The sequence below is a fragment of the Cavia porcellus genome, unplaced genomic scaffold, assembly GCF_034190915.1.
Source record: "Cavia porcellus strain 051 isolate PalLab524CR breed Dunkin Hartley unplaced genomic scaffold, mCavPor4.1 scaffold_32, whole genome shotgun sequence".
NCBI classification, from domain to species: domain Eukaryota; kingdom Metazoa; phylum Chordata; class Mammalia; order Rodentia; family Caviidae; genus Cavia; species Cavia porcellus.
This window is the reverse complement of record NW_026947515.1, coordinates 36,821,345-36,842,459: the sequence shown is the minus strand read 5'-3', so window position 1 is coordinate 36,842,459 and position 21,115 is coordinate 36,821,345. Positions and strand designations below refer to the sequence as shown.

The window sequence follows — 21,115 nt, the reverse complement described above, 5'->3', positions numbered from 1 at the left end:
CCCGCGGCTCCCTGGTTGGGCGACCTTTATGAAATGATAGGGGGAGAGGCTTTTTTAAAATCCGCCCGCTTTTCGTTGCTGTCTCTTATATTGAAGTGGAAGGGTTAAAGGACAAAGAATAAAATGAAGCCGCTTTTATTTTGCATTGGAGTACGGTTTCATCTTCAGCAAAGTCACTAATATCCCCCGCAGTGGAAAATGGTCTGTTCTGCGCATCGGTAATGGAGGCGGGGCCGGTTGAGTCCACTCTAGTGGCGGGGGGGGGGGGCGTCCTTGGTCATGAATATGCAGTTTCTGGTTGAATATGCATGAGCAGGTCAAGATGGCGGGTCTAATCATTTGTCCGGAAGCGGCAGATATTTGGCCTCTAGGGATGAGTGGGCATCTGCTGACCTCTAGAGACTTTCTGTACCGAACTTTAGTCCTGAGTCTCCAGCCTGAGCCACTGGAAAAAGCTTCAGCTCAGAGGCCTGCTCCGAAAGGAGAGTGGGCTTTGCACGAGAGAGATCACGGGACCCGGACAATCCAGGAAAAGCAGATTAGCCAGGGGCAGGACAGGAAAGTCCTGGGGGTTTGGGGTCAGTGAATCTAAACATTAGGAAATCCTCCTCCTTGTGTAATGTTTCAGAAATAAGATGGGGGGAACCCCTCAAGGAATTCTCCAATAAGAGGAGTGCTTTGGATTTCCGCTCTCCAAAGCAGAGATGACACCAACTGCACAACCACATTCAAAGTGTTTCTTGTTTGATGTCAGTGTCACGTCACCATCCCAAGGGGTGGGGGCACGACCAGAGGGAAACCTTCCACTAGGAGAAAAAGGCACACTCCCTTCTCCCAGTGCAGCTGCTTGGCTCTTTTGCAGAACGCTGCCCAGGATTAGCACACTCTCCAACTCCAAAGCTCTTCTCTCTGCTGCGAAGGGAAGTCCTCCTTGTGGCCCATGGCCTGCCTGCCTCAGCCCCTTGGATCTGAGACCTTACCCTTTGGTTATGTCCTGATTCCCAGGACCTAGCTTAGGCCGGATTCCTTAGTCCCCAGGCGTGTTCCAGGTCTTCCAGTTGTCCCACTCCATCAACACCCAAGTCATCCTCAGGTCCAAGGAATGTCCCTCTCTCACACCAGTTCTTTTCCAAGTGCTGCTTCTCCCACGTTTGTGTTCCAGTCTCTCCTCCTATTTACCCCTGCCCACCCTCCAACTCCCAACCCCCAACCCCAGGCTCAGTTTGCGCCTCAGTCCTCCACTTGCCCCTCTCTCTCGCAGCTGAGGTTCTGGGCAGTGATGAGGGCTATGCTGCCCAACACAACCCCTGCCCCCATGATGTCAGAAGGTGCCACGGTCTCATAGAGCACATAATATTGCAGCATCAGGGCCACCACTACCTCAGAGTGAAGGACAGCACAGACCAGGGCAGGGTGGGTCCTGGTGACGGCATAGCTTACACACACAAAGGACACTAAGGCAAGGATCCCCACTCCCACCACACAGCTCCAACTCAGAGGGTCTTTGGGTAGCACAGGGGTTTGCAGTACAAAGAGACCTGGCACAGAGGCCATTAGCCCCACCACACCGAATAGAAAGGCCACTGTTAGTAGGCAGGAGGAGGACTGCAGGGAGCGGTAGACCAGAAGTCCCAGTGATAAGGCCAAGCCTCCCAGGAAGGCCAACAAATATCCCAGAACCGTGTAGAGACCTGTGGTGCCCTCATGCAGTGTCCCTAGTCCAGGTCCCACAATGATGATCAGTCCCAGGGTGCTGCCCAACAAGCCACACCAGTCATAGCCACTGAGACCCTGGCTTTTGAGGCAGAGGGCAAGGAGGGCAGAGCACACAGTGGAAGAACCTTTTCGAATGGTGGCAGCATTGCCAATCGGCACCAGTTGAACTGCACTGTAGGCACATCCGATGCTGAGAACGTTGAGCACGGCATGGAGGCAGGCCCAGCCTCGGACATCAGGAGGTCCAAGCAGTGGGTCACCTCGCAGCTTAAGTAGCAGAGCAAAGGGGAGATGCAAGAGGCACCGACACATGAGCAGCTCCATTGAGGGCAAGTGGGAAGTCTGGTAAGCCATACGGGAGAAGGGGCCTACGAAGCCAGCTGGGAGGCCTCCACCCAGCAGGGCCACCAGCAGGCCCTTGGTGGCATCGGAGGGCCAGCAGCGCTGGTTCGAGGAGAGGCTAGGTGGAGTGGAGGGCGGTGATGGCTGGGTGAAGTCAGGCAGATTGAAGTAGGGGTGACTGCCAGCCTGTTAGGGAAAAAAGGAGCTTGACTATGAGGAAAGCCACAGGCCAGAGGACTTGGGACGAGGTGAATGCTAGGTTACCTAGGACCCTGTGGGGCAGTGGAACTCACTGGAGATAGAAAAGGGGTGAAGGATGAATGAAATGGTACAGAGCAGGTCTTGTGTATCTAAAGCAGGAAGCAGGGAGTGAATGGTTCTGGAACATCATGTTTCTCTAGACTGTTTCGGGAGTAAAGAAAAAAAAAAAGACAGGGTTGTTCTGTTGGTTTGAGGAAGGGGAGGAAGCTTCAGGTGCTGTTTATCAGTGTGATGCTACAGGCTCCAGGGACAATTATGTACACCATTTGTGGGTGTCTCTAGGACCACTAGGAAGTTTCAGAGGAGGAAAAAAGAACCACCAGCAGCAGTGGGAAGCGGCAGAGTGCTGTGCTTGCTATGCCCCTTGGCCCTATACTCACCATCTTCCCTTGGACTTCCTCCTCTCCTCCTGGTTCAGGGGGCCTGAACCCCCTAGAGCTCCAGCCATTGTGACCTGGCAGAGTAGGGGTCAGGTTCTTTCCTGGAATCTTGCAGGGGAGTTATTTTTTCAATACTTCCAATCCTGCTAGTTTCATGACTTTCATCTTCATGATTCCAAAGTTTGTCCAATTCTTTTTCTTTTCTGTTTATGACTATCTTTGTGATGAAACATCTTTGGCTTTTTAAATTTATTTGTGCCTTGCATTGTTTCACGAAAGTTTTAGAGAGACTCCTCAGTCGCCTGAGTAGTTTCCAACACCAGGCAGGAGTTTCAGGAATGTGTTTTTTATGTGTGTGTCCACCTGGTATTCTGCTGGTGCTGTCCCAGAAGAGCCAAACTAAGACCACTGCATTTATGCGCAAGTATGAAGACGTGGGTATTTCCACTTTAGAGACAAAATACCAAGCTGCCTTGTTCCTCTGCACTGGTGGTCACTAATGTGTGTGTTCCATGGATTTGGGGCCTTCCTGGTCCTCCGGCCTGGTGGTGGTCCCTGCACATTCCAGGGGACCGTGTGTGTGTGTGTGTGTGTGTGTGTGTGTGCCCGCGCGCCTGTCAATGTGCTGACCCTGGGTCCCTGCATCTCACTGGGCCTGACAGTGAATCTGCCATGTTGTGTATCTGCCTCCGCCGGCCGGCCGGAGAGTGTGTGTGTGAGCTTTTGCGCCGCTTTCGCTGCCGAGTGAAGGGCGTCCAGGGGGTAGGGCGCGCGGGCTGGGGTGGGGTGGCTTTCCAGACGGTGGGTGGTCGCGCGCCCGCCCGGGGGCACCGCTGCTTGGCCCGAGCCGCGCTCGGGGTCCACCCACCCGCTGTCCCTCAGCGCGCGGTTCGTCGCGCAGGGTCGGCAGGCCAAGGCCGCGCACGCAGAAGCCTGGTGTCGCTGTCAGCAGCGCTGCGCCGGCCTCCTCTTGGCGGTGGCGGTGGCGGCGGCGGCGCTGGGGGGGGCCGTTTCCGGGGGTGGAGGTGGGGGTAGGACCGGGGCGGGGGGAGCCGATGATGTCAGCGGCGGCGGTGGCGGCGGGGCCGGGCCGGGGCCGGGCGCTGGGGGGGCTGGGGCCGGAGCCGGAGTCGGAGCTGGAGGCGGGCGACACCGGAGCGGCCGGGGGCGGCCACGGTGATGAGCCGGGCCTGGCGGACGCGGCGCCATCGCAGTCAGGTGGGCCCCGGGGCAAGCCGGGCAGGGCCAGGCGGACCGGAGTCAACTGCCGGGCCCCCTCCCGCCGCCCGGCCCGCGGGGGCTGAGCCGCGCCCCGCGCAGCGACCGCTCCTCTCCGGGATTGACCTGGGGGCTCCGGGGTCGGGGCTGGGCCTAGCCCCGCCCCCGAGCGCGCGCGGCGCGGGGGGACGACTAAGGGGGCCCCGGTATGGCGCCTGGTGGAGCGGAGGCTGGGGGGCGCGACCGCCTGGGGCCGTGGAAGGGCCCCGTTGGAAGGGTTAATTCTGCAGCCTAATGTCCCCCTCCCCCCGTGGGGCATGTTGGGGGTAGGGTGGGGAGGGTGTGAGCCCGGGCAAGCGCTGCAAGCTGCTAGGAGGGCGATGGCGTAGGAGCCAGGCAGAGCGGGGGAGGGGTGGGCTGCCGAGCTCCCAGAGTTGGGGTGAGCGGGGTGCGCAATGCGAGCAGGAGCTCCAGAGCAGCCGCGCCGTCGGGTCAGGGTTGTGGCTGTGAGTCTGGAAGATTGTGTTTCCTGCAATGTTGTGGGGGCCAGGTAAACAGCTCCTGGGGCACCACCATTTGCTCTTTTAGTAGGCAGGGATCCGGGTAAGGGTCCTTCCTGGACCTTCGATATAGCCCATACATGTGGGCTGGATTACAGATGTGGCCCCTATGCCTGTGGGTGGCAGATGGCCATTCTAAGCAGGACACAATTTGACTGAGTGCGGAGTTTGTTCCGTGTGAGCTTGTATACATGTGTTTTTTTGCACGTATGTCTTTGGGGTACACATAGGAACTGTTTATGAGCAGCTGGTTTTCTGCATAGCTGGTGCGTAGTGTTATGGAGGGTTCCAGAATGCAGAATGTGTGTGTCCGCTTTGGAGGGGACAGTTGTGGATCTTTGAGTCAGAAGGTATCAAGTCTTGGTCCCATTTCTGTGGCAGTGCTGAGGTACGTGGTACAACTGTGGCGTGGACAGGTGGATGAATGGGTTTGCGGGTCTGTTATAAGAGAGTTGTGTGGGGGCTACATGTCTAGAACTCAGCTCCTGCTGATCGCCAGGGTGTGTCTCTGTTGCCTGTGGGTCAGCTGGCACTATTTTGCAGGATTCTGGGTGGGATGTGCAAGCTGTATTTATGGGACCAAGGGCAGCCAAGCAAAGGGGTAGTTGTGTGTTTGCAACATTCTCCATGGGATTCTTTTGTGACGCTGTTTGTGGCAGCCTGTCTGCGCTGTTGGGCTGGGAGGCTAGCCGATCGGAAGACACTTGTGGGGAGGGAGGTATCGTGACAAGGGCAATGTGGGCCTTGGATCCAGCAGACCAGACGCAAGCTGTGTATGCGTGCCTACCTTGTATGTGTTTAAGTGGTGGTGTGGGCTGAGATGTGCAGAAAGCGGAGAGATAAACATGGGCAGCGCAAGGGCAGCAGGCAGGAGGCATGTTGTGGGTGTTGTCGGTGGCGCAGCTTGGCTTCTGCAGGGTCTGTGTCCTGCCCCTCACCCAAGTGTCAGGGTCACTGGGAGGAGAGCACTGGCGCCTGCAAGGGAAGTGAGCTTAGACACACTGGCTCCTTGGCCATGTTTATGTAAAGACCGGGTGTGACTTCTGTCACTAAAATGGAAAAAAGAAACGTGAAGTTTTTAGTCTCCTCCTCGTGTTTCGCCCTCTCTCTCCCCTGCCCCCCTTTTTGGGTATCTGTGACGCACACTCAGCCCCACTCGGGTGACAGTGGAAGGTGGAAGGGCCTCAGATGGAATTCGCTCGCTAGGCAGATTCCTCAGAACAGGTTTTCCTCACCTTTGGGGCCTGGGCTCTTTTGTAGGGACATCTACACGACACTGTACAGTGGCGGGCCTGTGGCAGGCCAGGCAGATACACATGAGGTGAAGAGGGCACCGTGTTTGAATTTTCCAGCACGCTGTGTGGTGGGGGGTGCTGGCTGCTGTGTGAGGCCTGCAGGACAAGTGCGTGATAGACGCCACATAGCTCTGGTGATGCTGTGTCTTCTTCCCTGGTACTTTGCCTAAGTGAGCTTCAGTTCCACGGTTGTAAAATGGGGCCGATCACCTGCCTTACCTCCTTACCTGTCTTCCAGCAGCACATGGGAAACAGACCTGCAAAGTGGCTCCACTTTGGAGACCATATGTGTGTCACGTCCTATTGGCCCTGTGCGAGCCCTGGGAATCCCCTTCTCTGGGCTTTGCTATGAACACTTGGTTAGGCTGGCCGTGCGCTGCGCAGGGATCTCAGTACTTTTGCATGCTATTATTGCTCATCCAGTTTTCACAGTAAGCAACCCGATTACTGCCCTTTTCAAGCGAGGTACCGACCAGAGAAGTTAGGTAATTTGCCCGAAGTCACATAGCTAGTCAGAGGTTAGGCTCTGTTTGAACCTAAGCACTCACAGTCAGGTTCCCCATCCTGTGCTCTAGTTTTGTTTTTTGGTTTCTTTCTTTCTTTTTCTTTTTTTTCTTGGCCTTTGGCCTTGAGCTCCTTACGTAGCCCAGGCTGGCATTGAACTTGTGGTGATGTTCCTGTCTCAGGCTCCCAAGTGCTGGGATTCCAGGTAAATGCCACCATGCCGGACTCTGTTGCCTTTGTGGAACATTCAGTACACCTCTCTGTGCACTGCCCACCCCCTCCAAATGTGCACATGTGCGCACTCACAGAGCCCAGTTTCTGCAGAACTGCACATCCCACCAGTCTATTTCAGAAGGCCAGTGTGCTCGCTTGGGCAGTATTCCCAAGAGTGCCATCCCAGAGCTTGAGAACCTAATCTCTGCTGCTGTGTAATGTGGGTGCCAGCCATAGGGGTACAGAATCCTGATGAGTCAGAGAAAGGAGAGCGTGTCCTTGTCTTTTGTGTCAGGGGAAGGCCGTGAAGGAGTTGGCATTTGAGTTAGACATTTAACATTTTGGAGGGATGTTGGGAGGAGGTTGGGGAAAGGCGATTGCTGGGAGGAGAACCAGCAGAGGCTAAGGCCATAATGGCAAATCTTATAGAGACCGCGTACCCAAACTGCAACCCAAAACCCACTTATTTATCTCAAAGTGCCAACACTGCAATTAAACCGGAATACTGAGGTTTTAGTTTAGAAAAAACAACTGCTATCCAATGCTCGGCTACTGGAACAACTTAGCTCAAGTACTGAAAGACGGGGCTCTGCGTGCTGGGTGTGCCGTGGGTGCCATAGGTTCACTACTGCGGGGCTAAGGAGTTGGAGGTAGGGCTGGCCTGGAGGTTGGAAAGCTCACAGGATATTTAGAGAACAACACGAGGGGAGACTGAAGCAAGACCGAGGCCCTTCAGGGCCTGGTGCAGGAATTTAAACTTTATTCCGGAGTCATCAGAGGCACAGTTTTTGAGCCCAACAGTTAGAGCTGGAACTGAGGTTAGGGCCACTGGCCGAGTGGGTGGACTTTTGGGTGGAAGAGGTAAGCCTGGTTGCAGGGGAGGCCGTGCCCTTGGACCATGTGAGTGTTAACCGGAACCTCAGCTAATTGGAGATACAGAGATGAGTTAAGGAGAAGACTTGCAGGGCAATTCCCAGGTCTTCCAAAGTTTGAGCTCGACTTGGTGACTGCTAGATTTGGGAGCAAGGAAAAGGTGGAGTCAGACGTGACACATTTAGCACGCAGCACGTGAGACCTTGTGTGGTGATTTATGTAACTGCCTGGCCTGCTATAGGCCCCTTTCTTTAGGGCAGGACCCAGCAGTGTGGCAGAGGAAAAGATTTAGCATCCAAGGTCAGCCAGGCCTGGATTTGAATCTTGACACTGCTTAAAAACATGTGACCTTGAGCAAGGTACTTTCTTCTCTGAGTCTCAGTTTCCTCTTCTGTAAAATTGGGAGAATATGAATTCCTACTCTGTGATAATATGATCAGGTGAAGCAATGCCTGTAAAGCTCCTGGACATGTAGCAGGCAAATTGTGAGCACCCCAGAAGCAGTCAGGTTATAATTTCCTTCCTTAGCTCCTGGCTGCTCGGTCTAGCACCTAGAATATCTTCTCTCCCAAGGGAAGGCAGACTCCTGGCCACTCCTGGCCAGTTTTGAGGGCCAGTTTGTTCATTTTTGTTTTTTGTTTTTGTGGTGCTGAGGATTGAAGCCAAGGCCTTCTGCATACCACTGAGCTACAGCTCTAGCCCCTAGAAATTATTTTTGAATCTCTCATTATGTACTTCACACTATTTTTTTCCTTTTCTTTTCTTTTTTGGTATGGGGATCAAACTCACCAGGCAAGTGCTCGAAGCACTGAGCTAAATCCCTGGCTCTGTGCTATTCTTTTTTTTTTTTTTTTCGTTTTCGTTTTTATCGGTACCGGGGATCGAACTCACGACTGCCTGCTTCCAAGGCAGGTGCTTATGCTGCTGAGCTAAACCTCCAGACCCTGCTCTGTGCTATTCTTAAGGGTTAAAGATAGGGCAGTTAACAAAGCAGACAAGAGCTCCTGTCTTCACCCTCCCATCGTGGGCCTTACATTTTGGAGGTAAGTGAGCAGTGTCTTTTACTAAGTGTCAAGGGAAAGAACAAAGTACGGTAGGGGGATAGGAAGTTAATGTGGAAGTTGATTAGGGAAGGCGCTGAGCAAGGCGACGTTGGAGTCCAGACTTAAAGGAGGTTAGGCAGCAAGGCGTGAGGGTATCTGGAGGAAAGAATGTTCTAGGCAGACAGAACGGCAAGAGGAGGAGCATGTCTGGTGGCCGTGATCAGATCTCCTTGTCAAGTGGCCCCTCAGGTCACACACAAGTAGTCAAGAATAGAGAAACGGAGCCAGGGATTTAGCTCAGTGGCCTAAATGCCTGCCTGGCAAGTGCAGGGTCATGAGTTCAATCCCTAGCACCAATCAATCAATCAATCAATAAATAAGGTTTAAAAAAAAAGGAAAAAAAAAAAAACCTTCAAGGTTCAAGGCCAACCTGCACTACATAGGGGGGAGATACTACCTCAAAAAAGAAAAATAAACAACCAAGCAGGCTTCTGAACCAAACTTCCTGGGTCAGATTCCAGTTCAGCTATGAACTGGTCATATATTTTTGGGAGAACTACCTAGCATGTCTAAACTTTAGTTACCTTAAAATGAAGAAGCTAGCCTGGTGTGGTAGTGCATGACTGTAATTCTAGCACTCTGAGGGGCTGAGGTGGGCAGATCCAGTTTAAGTTTAAGCCCAGGTTAGACAACTTAGCAAAATCCTGTTTCAAAATAAAAGGATTTGGGAAGTAGCTCAGTAAGAAAGCCCTGGGTCCCCAGTAACACATACAAACACACACAGACAGACACACACTCTTACACGCGCATACTCACAAGCTAATGCCTACGTTTGGCATAGTGTTGAGAAACGAATGAAATAATGCAAATGAAGTGCTGGTTCTTAGAGTCCCGGTGGGCTAAGGGCCAATCATACATACAGGGTGTGAGATGTACCTTAAAGATGGGCTAACGTACCAGTCTAGTTATTTAAATACAGTCATCAAAAGTTGCAGCAAATGTAAAAACAAGTTTATTGAGCCAGGCATGGTGGCTCATGCCTGTAATCCCAGCACTCGGGAGGCTGAGGCAGGAGGATCGTTGCAAGTTCGAGACCAGCCTCGGCTACAGAGTGAGCCCAAGGCCAGCCTGAACTGCATAAGGAGACCCTGTCTCAAAAAGGCAAATAAATAATAAAATAAAAAAAATTAGTGTAACGTTACAATCAAAACAACAGTGTCTCCTCTCCAAATTCTTTTTGCATTGTCTTTCTTTAAACAAAAACTACACTGTTGTGTTGGCCTTTCCTTTTTTTCCTGTTAGTGGTATAATTTCAATAAAGTATCTGCCCACTAAATGTAATGGTGAGGACATTGATGATGGACATCCTGGCTGGCATGTTGCTATTGCATATTTTTCAATTATGTGGTCTGTTAGACCTAATCTAAATTGTAAAAGACCTCTTGGGCCCCCTGTTTTGAATAAATAACAAAAGAATTCCATATTGTTTAGTCCAGAAAGTACATACATATTTTATAATACTATTTTCCCTTGCTTTTTGATTACAGGATAACTTGTTAGATGTTGGTCAGCTTTGTCAACATCACCCATAAAATTACTATAATCCCTGACCACTGCTGGAATTTTTTTTTATTGGTACCGGGGATCGAACTTACGCCCACCCACTTGCAAGGCCGGTACTTATTCCGCTGAGCTAAATCCCCAGCCCCCTTCCATTTTATGACGGACTTCTTGCAGTGTGCTAACATGCTCCCTTTTTAGTTTTCTGTTTTGCAGAGCTTTTGGAACTTACTTCCTGGTCAGGCTCAGTGACCCAAACATGCACTTTGCACTATAAAACGTGTCATTGTGTCCGGAGAAGTATGAAAACTATATCTAGTATCCCTGTGATAAGAGTTTTTATAGATTATAGCACAAAATTATAGGTTAGTTTTTACAAATAAAAATTAATAGGGCCAGGGATTTAGCTCATCAGCATAAGCGCCTGCTTGGCAAGCGCTGGGTCATGTGTTCAATCCCTGGTACCAAAAAAAAAAAAAAAAAAAAAGAATCAGTAAAAGAAAATAACCACAACTTATTATTAGATTTCACTAGAAAGAAACATCGAAAGTGACCACAACATGCTAATTTTTGTTTTGGTCTTTTTTGAGACAGGGTCTCGCTATGCAGTTCAGGCTGGCGTTGAGCTCACTTTGTAACCCAGGCTGGTCTTGAACTATCAACGATTCTCCTGTCTCAGCCTCTCCAGTGCTGGGATTACAGGCATGAGCCACCATGCCTGGCACAATGTGCTAATTTTTTTTTTTTTTTTTTTAATACTGGGGCTCAAAGTCATGACTTCGAGCTTGCCAGGCAGGCATTGTTGCCATCACGCTGAATCCTGGGCCCTCCAATGTCCTAAGTTAAAAAATATGCAACAAATAGTCCATACAAAACAAACAAACAAGGAACTGGGGATTTAGCTCAGCGGCAAAAGCACCTGCCTGACAAGCTTGAGGTCATGAGTTCGATCCCCGTATCAACAAAACAAAGCAGACAAACAGACAAACAGATGTACTAGTGTAGAGTATATCTATCTCGAGTATAGAGTACATCCATCTCCAGCAAAAAAGAATTAAGTGGTTGAATAGATTATATAGTGGTTATAGATTATAGCACGTGGTGGAGGATACCCAGAGTAGTTAGAGAGTAAACAAACCCGCTTCCCAGGCAACATTTTGGGCAAACTGTTAAGTGGATAAAATTCCTGACCTCACAATAGAGCAATGAAAAGGGCTGAACTGGACCAGTTACTGCTTTGGGCCTGGTACTCAGGTTTGTTAAAAACTTTAATCTTTGTTTACTGCCTTCCTTCTTCCTGTCCAAGAAAGATGCCCCTCCCCTCATTTCTACAGATTGAACACAGGGCCTGAACTACATCCCCAGCTGCTGCTGCTGCTTCCTTTTCCTCTTCTTTTTGAGACGGGGTCTCGTGCAGTGCAGGCTGGCCTTGAACTTGAACTTGTGGCAGTCTTCCTGGTTCAGCCTCCCAAATGCTCAGATTGTAGTCATAACCAGTCCCCAGCTCTTTTCTTTTCTATCTTTTTTTTATCGGTACCAGGGGTCGAACTCACGACTGCCTGCTTGCAAGGCCGGCGCTTATGCCGCTGAGCTAAATCCCCAGCCCCCTTTTTTTTGTCTTTTTGAGACAGGGTCTCACTATGCAGGTCAGACTGGCCTTGGGCTCACTTTGTAGCCTAGGCTGGTCTTGAACTTGCAGCAAGGATCCTCCTGCCTCAGCCTCCTGAGTGCTGGGATTACAGGAGTATGCCACCATGTCCAGCTTCCCACCTCATCTTTTGAGACTGATTTACGAAGTGTACCAATCTGGTCTTGAAATTGCAATCCTCTTGCCTCAGATTGCTGGGAATACAGGCCTGTGCCACCAGGGCTGTCTCAGAATTATCTTACAGTGAATGTCAAGTGGGCTGTTGCGGGGGAAGGCCTTTTTTTCTGTAATTTTGTTTCTGAGACAGGGTCTCACTGTGTAGTTCAGGCTGGCCTTGAGCTCACTGTGTAACAAGGACTGGCCTAAACTCGCGGTCACCCTCAGGTCACCCTCCTGAGCGCTGTGATTACAGGCATGCGCCACCATGCACAGCAGGGAGGCCTTTTAGTCCAAGTAGAATGGGCAATAAACAGGAGAAGAATATTTTTTAGGTGGTGGGAACTGGATGTGCTCACTCGTGATTCGGGATTCCTCTGAGGATATGGGTGATCCAGGGCATTTGGGAGGGTGCCCACTCTCCCCTCAGAGATCAGGGCTCCAGCAGCCTGCTCCCCAAATGAGACTGAGTTCTCAAATCAGCAGGCCTGATCCTTGAACCGGCCCAACTTGTTACCAGCTCTGTGCCACTTTGAATAAGGCATTTGTGTGACTTTGGGACAGATCTTCAGCTGAAAAACGGGAAGCCAAGACCCTGCCATGCATGCCCACAGGGGCAACAGCTGTGATGTGCTTGCTCTGCTGGTGACTGCCGTAGCTCGTATTTGGGTGGCCTGCTATTTCTTTTGGATGAGCCTCCCAGCAATAGGTGAGATAGGGATTGTGTTTGCTTAGTCTTTTTTTTTTTTTTTTATCGGTACCGGGGATTGAACTTACAACTGCCTGCTTGCAAGGCAGGTGCTTATGCCGCTGAGCTAAATCCCCAGCCCCAAGATAGGGGTTGTGTTTCTGCCCCTTTTATAAACCAGAGACCTCAGGCCATTAGAGTCAGGAGTGGGACACAAGTCTCCTTACTCCTGGTCTGGGGGGTCTGTCCAGCGTCTCTGGAGATGGGCATATGTCTGAGTCAGTGGTCTTCTGTAGTTACCTGGTGTCTAGGCCAAAAACCCTCTACAGGATTTATGGGGTAGGGTTATATGAGGGTCCTTTCATAATCTGAATACCTGGCAGCATAGTTCAGTAAAAAGCCTGATGAAAATTATTTTGATACGTGCTGAAACCTGCTGTAATAAAAGACAACATGCGAATCTTTGATTTCATTGGAGCTCCAAAATTGGGCAGAAGAGATGTGAGGGTTATCTGACAAAGCTTTCTTGAGCCTCTAGTATGGAACTGTGTTGCTATATTGTTTGGAAATGAACTGTGATAATGTATGCAGATTATCCTATTGCTGTGCATCTCAGGGCCAGCAGGACAAGGCTTTGCGGTGATCTCTGTGTCCTCCTAGAGCTGACTGGGCACAGCTAAACCACCAGACGAGGTTCCTGAGGGGACCGGGGGTCTACGGAGCATTGCAAGTGCCCTCTCTGACCCTGACCATTGCACCACTGCCTACTTCCGGGGACCTTGCCTGCCTCGTTCCCATCTCGAGGACTGTTTCAAATCCCCTGACATGGTTTCTGTTTCTCCACAGAAGGAAGAGGCCAGGCAGAAGGAACTCGCTGAGCCACCCCCCACTCCACTCCATGTTGGCTGTGCTCTCAGGTGAGGGGGTACTGAGGGGACCCCAGCTGGGAAAACTCAGACCTACGGCAGCAGAGCAGCAAGAGTAGCCATTTAGTACCAGTGAGGGAATGCTGGGAAATAGGTAGGGCCTGGAACCTTGGGGTCATGAGCCGATGACCTGAGATATTCTTGGCCTCTGCTTGCCCCATACATTTTTGGGTTTTGTTTGTTTTTGTTGTTTTAGACATACTAGTCTAAAATATACCTCACATTTTAGACATACTAGTCTTGGACTTTGGCCAAACTTGGGTAGCTAAAGGTTAACCTCTGGTTCTTGTTTTGTTTTCTTTTTGAGATAGTGTCTCACTGTACAGTTCAGGCTGGCCTTGTGCTCACTTTATAGCACAGGCTGGTCTTGAACTTGCAATGATTCCCTTGCCCTCGACCTTCCGAGTGCTGGGACTACAGGCATGTGTCACCCTGCCCAGCATAACCCCTGATTTTGTGACCTGAAATTATTCATTCTTCGACCAGCAGCCTCTGACCTCCCAGTTCATCTTCCTGGTCTCAGACCCCCCTGTCCTCTGCCCAGCCTCTGAGACTCTCCGTGACCTCTTCTCCTCGTTGTCTAGGCTGGCGCCATGCCCTCCCCTGCAGAGGTGACGGACCCGTCCCATGCCCCCGCCGTCCTGCGTCAGCTCAATGAGCAGCGGCTCCGTGGCCTCTTCTGTGACGTCACCCTCATAGCCGGAGACACCAAGTTCCCTGCTCACCGCAGCGTCCTGGCCGCCTCTAGTCCCTTCTTCAGAGAGGCCCTGCTGGCTTCAGCCCCACTGCCTCTCCCACCGGTTACTGGGGGCTCAGCTCCCAACCCTTTGACCACCACAGCTGCCTCTTCCTCCTCTTCCTCCTCCTCTCCCCCTCCAGCGTCTCCCCCTGCTTCATCCCCGCCCCGGGTCCTGGAGCTGCCAGGAGTTCCAGCGGCTGCCTTCTCTGATGTCCTCAATTTCATCTATAGTGCCCGGCTGGCACTCCCCGGAGGTGGAGGGGACGGGGCAGCTGTGGCAGAGATCGGAGCTCTGGGACGGCGTCTGGGCATCTCCCGACTGCAAGGCCTGGGGGAGGGAGGTGATGCCTGGGTACCTCCTACCCCAGCACCCATGGCCTCCTCACAGCCTGAAGAGGACGGCTTTGGTCCTGGGCCCAGGCCAGATGGAGAGTGGGACGGAGACAGGGCCGAGGCCCAGGCCGCTGGCTCACAGCCCTCCCTGCCCCGGCGGCCCCTCCCGTGCCCCCAGTGTGGGAAAAGCTTCATCCATCCCAAGCGGCTGCAGACCCACGAGGCCCAGTGTCGACGGGGAACCAGCACTCGGGGCTCTGCAGGGCTGGGCACTGGGGGCTCTGGCCCTGGTGGTCCTGCAGGAGTGGATGCCTCAGCCCTGCCACCAACAGTGGGCTTCCGAGGTGGCCCCGAACACGTGGTGAAGGTGGTGGGCGGCCACGTGCTGTATGTGTGTGCAGCCTGCGAGCGTTCCTACGTGACCCTGTCCAGCCTGAAGCGCCACAGCAACGTGCACTCCTGGCGGAGGAAGTACCCGTGCCGCTACTGTGAGAAGGTCTTCGCGCTGGCCGAGTACCGCACCAAGCATGAGGTGTGGCACACCGGGGAGCGCAGGTGAGTGGCCTGCGCCAGGGGACCCGGGAGGGCCCAGAGCCGGTACTCAGGGACACAGAGTCGGCTCCGAGGGACAGAGGAGGGCACGTGCAGAGTGTGGGGCCCAGAGGGGCACCGAGTCTGCCTGGTTACACCAGGCTTCTGCTCAGCCCCCCACTCACGTCCAGCCTTGCGGTTCCCCTGCTGATGTTCATCAGCTCCTCACCGGCCATGCCTGGTTTGATGCTTTGGGGAAAGCCACGAAAGAAAGAGAAAGTTGCCCTAGTTGAAGGCATGTCTACCAGTACTTCATAAGAGGACTTATTTTAGTGGATGTCTGTGTTCCTAAGTCATTTCCCCATTCTGTCATTCATGGCTCGGAAGGCTTTGTAGTTAGGCGTGTGACGAATCCCAGCCCCCAGATGGGACACTTGAGGCTGACAGTCTCTGATCAGTGGGGCACTGAGCCGGGACTGATGGCCCTCCCGAGGCTGGCGCTGTGAAGCAGGCCACGTGAAGGAGGCTGAGGGGTCTTGGGGAGTTACAGGTTGGAGGGCTGCCGAGGACCTGGGAAGCCGAAGCCATTTCAGGGACCTGACTTAAGGGACTCTCTTCTCGCCCTGTTCTTTCTTGTAAGGTATCAGTGCATCTTCTGCTGGGAGACTTTTGTCACCTATTATAACCTGAAGACCCACCAGCGAGCCTTCCATGGCATTAGCCCGGGCCTCCTAGCCAGTGAGAAGACACCGAACGGAGGCTACAAGCCCAAGCTCAACACCCTCAAGCTGTACCGCCTGCTCCCCATGCGGGCAGCCAAGCGGCCCTACAAGACCTACAGCCAGGGAGCCCCAGATGCTCCCCTTTCTCCAGGCCTCCACACTCCGGCCGCTGCAGCACTGCCGGCCAGCTCCCCACCTGTGCCCCCACCTGCCCCGGACCCTGGCCCACCCCCTTCTGTCATCACCTTTGCTCACCCGGCTCCCTCTGTCATTGTCCACGGCAGCAACAGCGTTGGTGGAGCAGGGGGTGGTGGGGCGACCAGCACAGGAGGGTCCCAGGCTGCCTCAGTCATCACTTACACTGCTCCCCCAAGGCCCCCGAAGAAACGCGAGTACCCACCTCCTCCCCCCGAGCCTGCAGCAACACCCACCAGCCCAGCTACCATCATCAGCCCCGCCACGGCGGCAGGGCCAGCCACAGCCATGGAGGAGGCCAAGGGCAGGAATCCACGAGCCGGAAGGACTCTGACTTACACGGCCAAGCCAGTGGGTAGCATTGGTGGGAGTGGGGGCCCCCCTTCAGGGCCAGGCCGGGGCCCCGCTCATCTACAGGCACCACCTCCACTGTGTCAGATCACTGTGCGAATTGGGGAGGAGGCCATTGTCAAGCGCCGGATCTCAGAAACTGACCTGCGTCCTGGGGAGCTGAGTGGAGAGGACTTGGAGGAGAGTGAAGAAGATGATGAAGAGGAGGAGGAAGAAGAGGAGGAGGAGGAGGAGGAGGAAGAGGAGGAAGAACCAAAGGCTGGGGGGGAGGATCAGCTATGGAGGCCCTACTACTCATACAAGCCTAAACGCAAGGCTGGAACTGCCAACGGGGGTGGTGGTGGGGCTGGCGTGATTCCACGAGGCCGCAGGCCAACACGCTGGAGGCAGAAGCTGGAACGGAGGGGCTGGGAGGAGACACCTGCAGCAGAGAGCCCAGCAGGGCGTGCCCGGAGCGAGCGGGCGCACCGATGTGGAGACTGTGGCCAGACCTTTGCCACCTACAGGAAGCTTCAAAAGCATCAGGAGGCCCACAGTGGGGGCTCCCACGGCTCTCGGGCTGGACGGAGGGCTTCCACCCGTTTTACCTGCCCGCAGTGCACCAAGGTGTGCAAGACAGCAGCTGCCCTGAGCCGCCATGGGCAGAGGCACGCTGCTGAGCGGCCCGGGGGCACCCCCACCCCTGTCATTGCCTACTCCAAGGGCAGCACTGGCACCAGGCCTGGGGATGTCAAGGAGGAAGCCCCTCAGGAGATGCAAGTGTCCTCGTCCAGCGGGGAGGCAGGCGGTGGGAGTGCCGCTGCCGAGGAAGCTTCTGACACCGCCTCACTCCAAGACCCTGTCATCTCCGGGGGTGAAGAGCCGCCGGTGCCAGGGGTGGCTAGCTACGTGTACCCCCCTGTACAAGAATTTCCTCTGGCCCTGATAGGGGGCGGCCGGGAGCCTGGAGGAGGTAGAGGAAAACCTGGGAGTGAGGGGCCAGCCGGGGTTCCCGAGGGGGACCGGATAGAGGGGCTAGGGGCTGCCAAAGTCACCTTCTACCCTGAGCCCTACCCCCTTGTCTACGGTCCCCAGCTCCTCGCTGCCTACCCTTACAACTTCAGCAACTTGGCTGCCCTCCCGGTTGCTCTCAACATGGTCCTACCTGATGAGAAGGGTGGAGGAGCCCTTCCCTTCCTACCGGGGGTCTTTGGCTACACAGTGAATCCTCAAGCGGCACCCCCTACTCCCCCAACTCCACCTCCCCCAACCCTTCCTCCACCAGTTCCCCCTAGGGGAGAAGGGGAAAGGGCAGGGGGTGAGAGAACCCAAAAGGGAGATGTAGGGTGAGGTCTAGGGCAGACCCTTCCCTTTCACCAAATGCCGCCCTCCCTGGACCTCCCACCACCACCAGCTCCCTGGCCTCCCTGCCCTTCGGGAGCCCTGCCACACTTCTGTGCAGGGACTGGGGGGCCCCTGGAGCTCAGGGGTCAGGCTGCTTTGCGTGAGATTGTAGTTTTCCCATCTCTTGGGATTTTTGGTGGTTCCCCTCTCAATCTTCCTCCAGGGAATGGCCCCCATGAGGGGCAGGGCCAGCTCCCACCCCTTCTCTAGCCCTTGGGGCAACTGAGCAATAGATACTTACCCGAATCTCTCTGTTCACAGCCCCCACCAGCTCTGAATGTCTAACCTGCTCCCCTGACGCGTAAATCTAGGGGGAAACCATCTCTCTTGCCCAACAATCCCCTCATTCTGAAGCTTTCTCTAAGCCTTCCCCAGATGCTTCCTAGCACATTCCATTCTTTGTGGCCCAGGGCCTGGACCAGACCATTGTGATACTCAGCCTACCACGTGGGAGCATGGCTTTGGATTCTGTTCTTCCCAAGGGTGCGTTTCCTTGTCCCCATTCCTTCACATCAAAACGCTGTGCCCTCCTTGGCGCCCATGCCTTTGGGTCTTCCATGTTTCTCCTGTACTGCTAAGGCTTGGGAGATGGCCTCAGCCAACCCAGGTCAAGGAGCTGTTGAGGGGAAGCCACCCCTCTATTCCACGGCAGAGCATTTTCTAGCCCAGGGCAGGGAAATCCTGACCCTCAAATCCAGTGATCCCCAGATTCTTTCAAGGCAAAGGGGTGAACAGATCACACCTCTTCCTGTCTTTAAATATGGCCTCTTCTGGGCTAAGTCAGATTTGTGGGCCAGGAGGGAAAAGCTCTATACGATATGGAGAAAGGAACCTACTTTTCCTTTTTTTCTCTTTCTTCCCTTTTTGTACTTTTTCTTTATTTCCTTTCTGATGGTTTCTCCCATACTAGACCAAATAGCCAGAAAAATGATGGGGTTTGAATAGGTGGGAGGCGAGCCCGAGATTTGCACATGACCTTCCATCCGTACCCCCCCCCCCCCCGTCTTCCCAAATGTGGCTCTGCTTGTCACTCCAGATGATTTTGGGGGAACCATCCTACGCTCCCGGTGGGCTTTGGGGTATTCCCACCAGTTTTCCCTCCAAAATAGCACCTTACACCCCATTTTTAACTCAGTTCCCCACACCCAAAGATCCCAACCTCGGGATGGGGTGCAGGGACCTTAACTAGTCCCTAATCCCTAATTTGCACTAGTTAACCCTGGTCAGGGGTCCCTATATTTCCTTCCAGTGAGGGAGATGAAGAAATGTTTGCTCCTAATTCTCTTTGAAAACAGGGCCTCCCTGCGATCGGCTGAACATTTCCTATCCCGCTCATCTGTCTAACAAAACAAAACAAAACAAAACAAACAACAACAAAAACAGCTCATAAAGGGAGAGCCCGTTGGGAGCAAATTTGACAAATGGGAATTAGAGGAGTGCAGTTTTAAAAGGGGAAAGCTGGTTGTCACCCAGATGGCAGCCTTTCTCCCAGCTACTGTTTTTAGAGGCCAAGATGGCCGCCTTCTCAGGAACTACCTACCGAGAGGGCAAGATCATGGCTTCTGGAGGGAGGTGAGCTCGGGGAGGGCTGCAGCACCGCCTGGCCTCCCCCGCCCTCCCAGTCCATAGGAAGTCTGCGACAGGCTCCCTGAATGTTAATCGTGGAGGAGTTACTCCTTCTTTCCTCCTCTGTCTCTTTGCACTTTTCTTGGTATTGGCCATGGCCTGAGTGAATAATTTCCTACTGAATGTACCAACTTCCAGTTTTTAAGGAGGAAAAGTTTCAAATGGGAAAAAATGCAAAAAAAAAAAAAAAAAAATCACAAAAATTCCCACAAATTTTGTTTCTGGCACTTTAGAAAAACTGCGAAAAATACGTAATAAAGACATATATCTACACACAAATTATATATATATATATCTATACAGCGGAACCACAAGAGATTTAGGAAAGCCTAGAGGCAAGGGACAGATATAATGACAGTCCCCTATATCCTTCACCTGCACTCCTCTGAGGCTGACAGGCACAGGAGAATGGAAGAGGTTGAGAATCGACTGGGAAATTTGAATTTCAGAATAACTCAAAATTCTAAAACCATGGACATTTTGGAAGAAGTGAAATTGTACACATTTTTTAAAATATGGTTAAGGAAAAATAGCTTCCAGAACTTGGTGGTTCTGGACAACAAATGAGATTGTGGCAGAGTAGAGATTAAAATACATATTTGAGCTGGGGGATTTGAATATCACTGAGTTTCAGATGTTGGAAATTCGGGGCTCTGCAATTTTGTTCTTTGAAAATGATCTGGCGTTGTCAGTTTGTCCCCTCTGTCCCCATGTTCCCTGGGGAGAAGGGTGATGGCAGAGTGGGAATGCCACTGGTTCTGTGCCACGCACGCAAGAATTAGAATTCTACAGAGTCTAGCTCTGTACGTAGTGAGGACCCAGACTTAGAGAAACAACCAGTATTTATCTCCGCATCTGTGTGTGTGTCCAACTCTAGGCCAATAAACCAACGAGACAAATGAACTGTGCACTGTGCTCCACAGTGGGATGCCAGGTGCTGCCACTTGTGTGGCTCGTGGGTCTGGGGAAAGATGTCGTGTCCTTGTCCCACAGGGACCCTGGGAATTGTAGTCCGATTCCCTCTCAGGAGCTGAGCAGGTGGGAGGCTTGGTGATCAGGTGCCTCACCAGGTGTGATGGCCACGAGGTCCCAGCTGACTTTCATCTGACCTCCAGGAAGAAGCATTAACTCAGTCCACCTTACACAGCCTTCCGTGTACAGCCCGAGGTACCAGATCGGTATACTTGGACACTTTTGTTTTAAACCAGGTCCAACCCTTTTCCTACGTGAAAGCAAACTAGAGCACAGAAGGTATGATGGCCACAAGAGACAAACTTTTCCCGCTCTTCACCTTCCCAATGGCTTCATCTCTTCCCACCCTTCCCTTCTCTATCTTTTCTAGTGTTACTGAAGAAGGACAGGTAAGATGAAGTTTGTTAGGTGGATGGGAGCTTTGTGGAACTTTGGCACAGCAGGCAGTCACTAATCAGTAAGTTGCTGCCAACAGAATCACTCCAGGTATTTTTTGTTTTGGGGGTTTTTTGGTACTGGGGATCGAACTCAACCTCATGCTTGCTAGGCAGGTGCTTATGCTGCTGAGCTAAATCCCTGGCCATCACTTCAGGTATTATTATAGTTTTTTTTTTTTTTTCACAAGAAACCAGAAATCCAAATGTCTCAGTGAAGTATATAAAAAAAATTTTTTTTTGAAACTGGCCTTGAACTCAAGTATAGCCCAGGCTGGCCTCAAACTCATGGTGATCCTTCTGCCTTAGCCTCTTGACTGTTGGGATTACATGCAAGCGCCCTCATAACCAATAGGATAACTGAAATGTGACATTGTACAGACCTACAACGTGGGCCAACCAAAATGCACCCATTAGTAATATATATATATATATATATATATATA

At 52.6% G+C, this 21,115-nt stretch overlaps 2 protein-coding genes across 9 annotated transcripts; one reads left to right on the top strand and one right to left on the bottom strand.

Moving 5' to 3' along the window:
- Positions 1-119: 119 nt before the first annotated feature.
- Slc35g6 (solute carrier family 35 member G6) lies at positions 120-4,242 on the bottom strand. 2 transcript variants are annotated; one of them, XM_063241925.1, is made up of 2 exons: positions 3,568-4,242; positions 120-2,244 (listed from the first exon to the last, which is right to left on the bottom strand). In XM_063241925.1, the coding sequence occupies exons 1-2, from the start codon at positions 4,234-4,236 to the stop codon at positions 1,231-1,233; spliced, it is 1,683 nt and encodes a 560-aa protein (XP_063097995.1). In that variant the 5' UTR covers positions 4,237-4,242; the 3' UTR covers positions 120-1,230. The 2 variants fall into 2 exon arrangements, with proteins under 2 accessions (XP_063097995.1, XP_013004198.1); XM_013148744.2 differs by lacking the exon at positions 3,568-4,242 and adding an exon at positions 2,700-3,224.
- On the top strand, positions 3,366-20,166 carry Zbtb4 (zinc finger and BTB domain containing 4). Of its 7 annotated transcripts, none has more exons than XM_063241915.1 (4): positions 3,366-3,461; positions 13,304-13,374; positions 13,968-15,010; positions 15,627-20,166. In XM_063241915.1, exons 3-4 carry the CDS (start codon positions 13,977-13,979, stop codon positions 17,581-17,583), a joined length of 2,991 nt encoding a protein of 996 aa, XP_063097985.1. In that variant the 5' UTR covers positions 3,366-3,461; positions 13,304-13,374; positions 13,968-13,976; the 3' UTR covers positions 17,584-20,166. The 7 variants fall into 7 exon arrangements, with proteins under 7 accessions (XP_063097985.1, XP_003466304.1, XP_005002168.1 ...); XM_003466256.5 differs by lacking the exon at positions 3,366-3,461 and adding an exon at positions 3,780-3,917; XM_005002111.4 differs by lacking the exon at positions 3,366-3,461 and adding an exon at positions 3,994-4,123.
- The last annotated feature ends 949 nt before the right edge of the window (positions 20,167-21,115 follow it).

Bases quoted from the DNA above. Each gene is read 5' to 3' on its own strand.
- Zbtb4 (XM_063241915.1), top strand. From the start codon at position 13,977: ATGCCCTCCCCTGCAGAGGTGACGGACCCGTCCCATGCCCCCGCCGTC. The intron at 15,011-15,626 runs GTGAGTGGCCTG...CTTTCTTGTAAG, and splicing joins TGGCACACCGGGGAGCGCAG to GTATCAGTGCATCTTCTGCT.
- Slc35g6 (XM_063241925.1), bottom strand. From the start codon at position 4,236: ATGCCCCACGGGGGGAGGGGGACATTAGGCTGCAGAATTAACCCTTCC. The intron at 2,245-3,567 runs GTGGGTGGACCC...TTTCCCTAACAG, and splicing joins CGCGCGCTGAGGGACAGCGG to GCTGGCAGTCACCCCTACTT.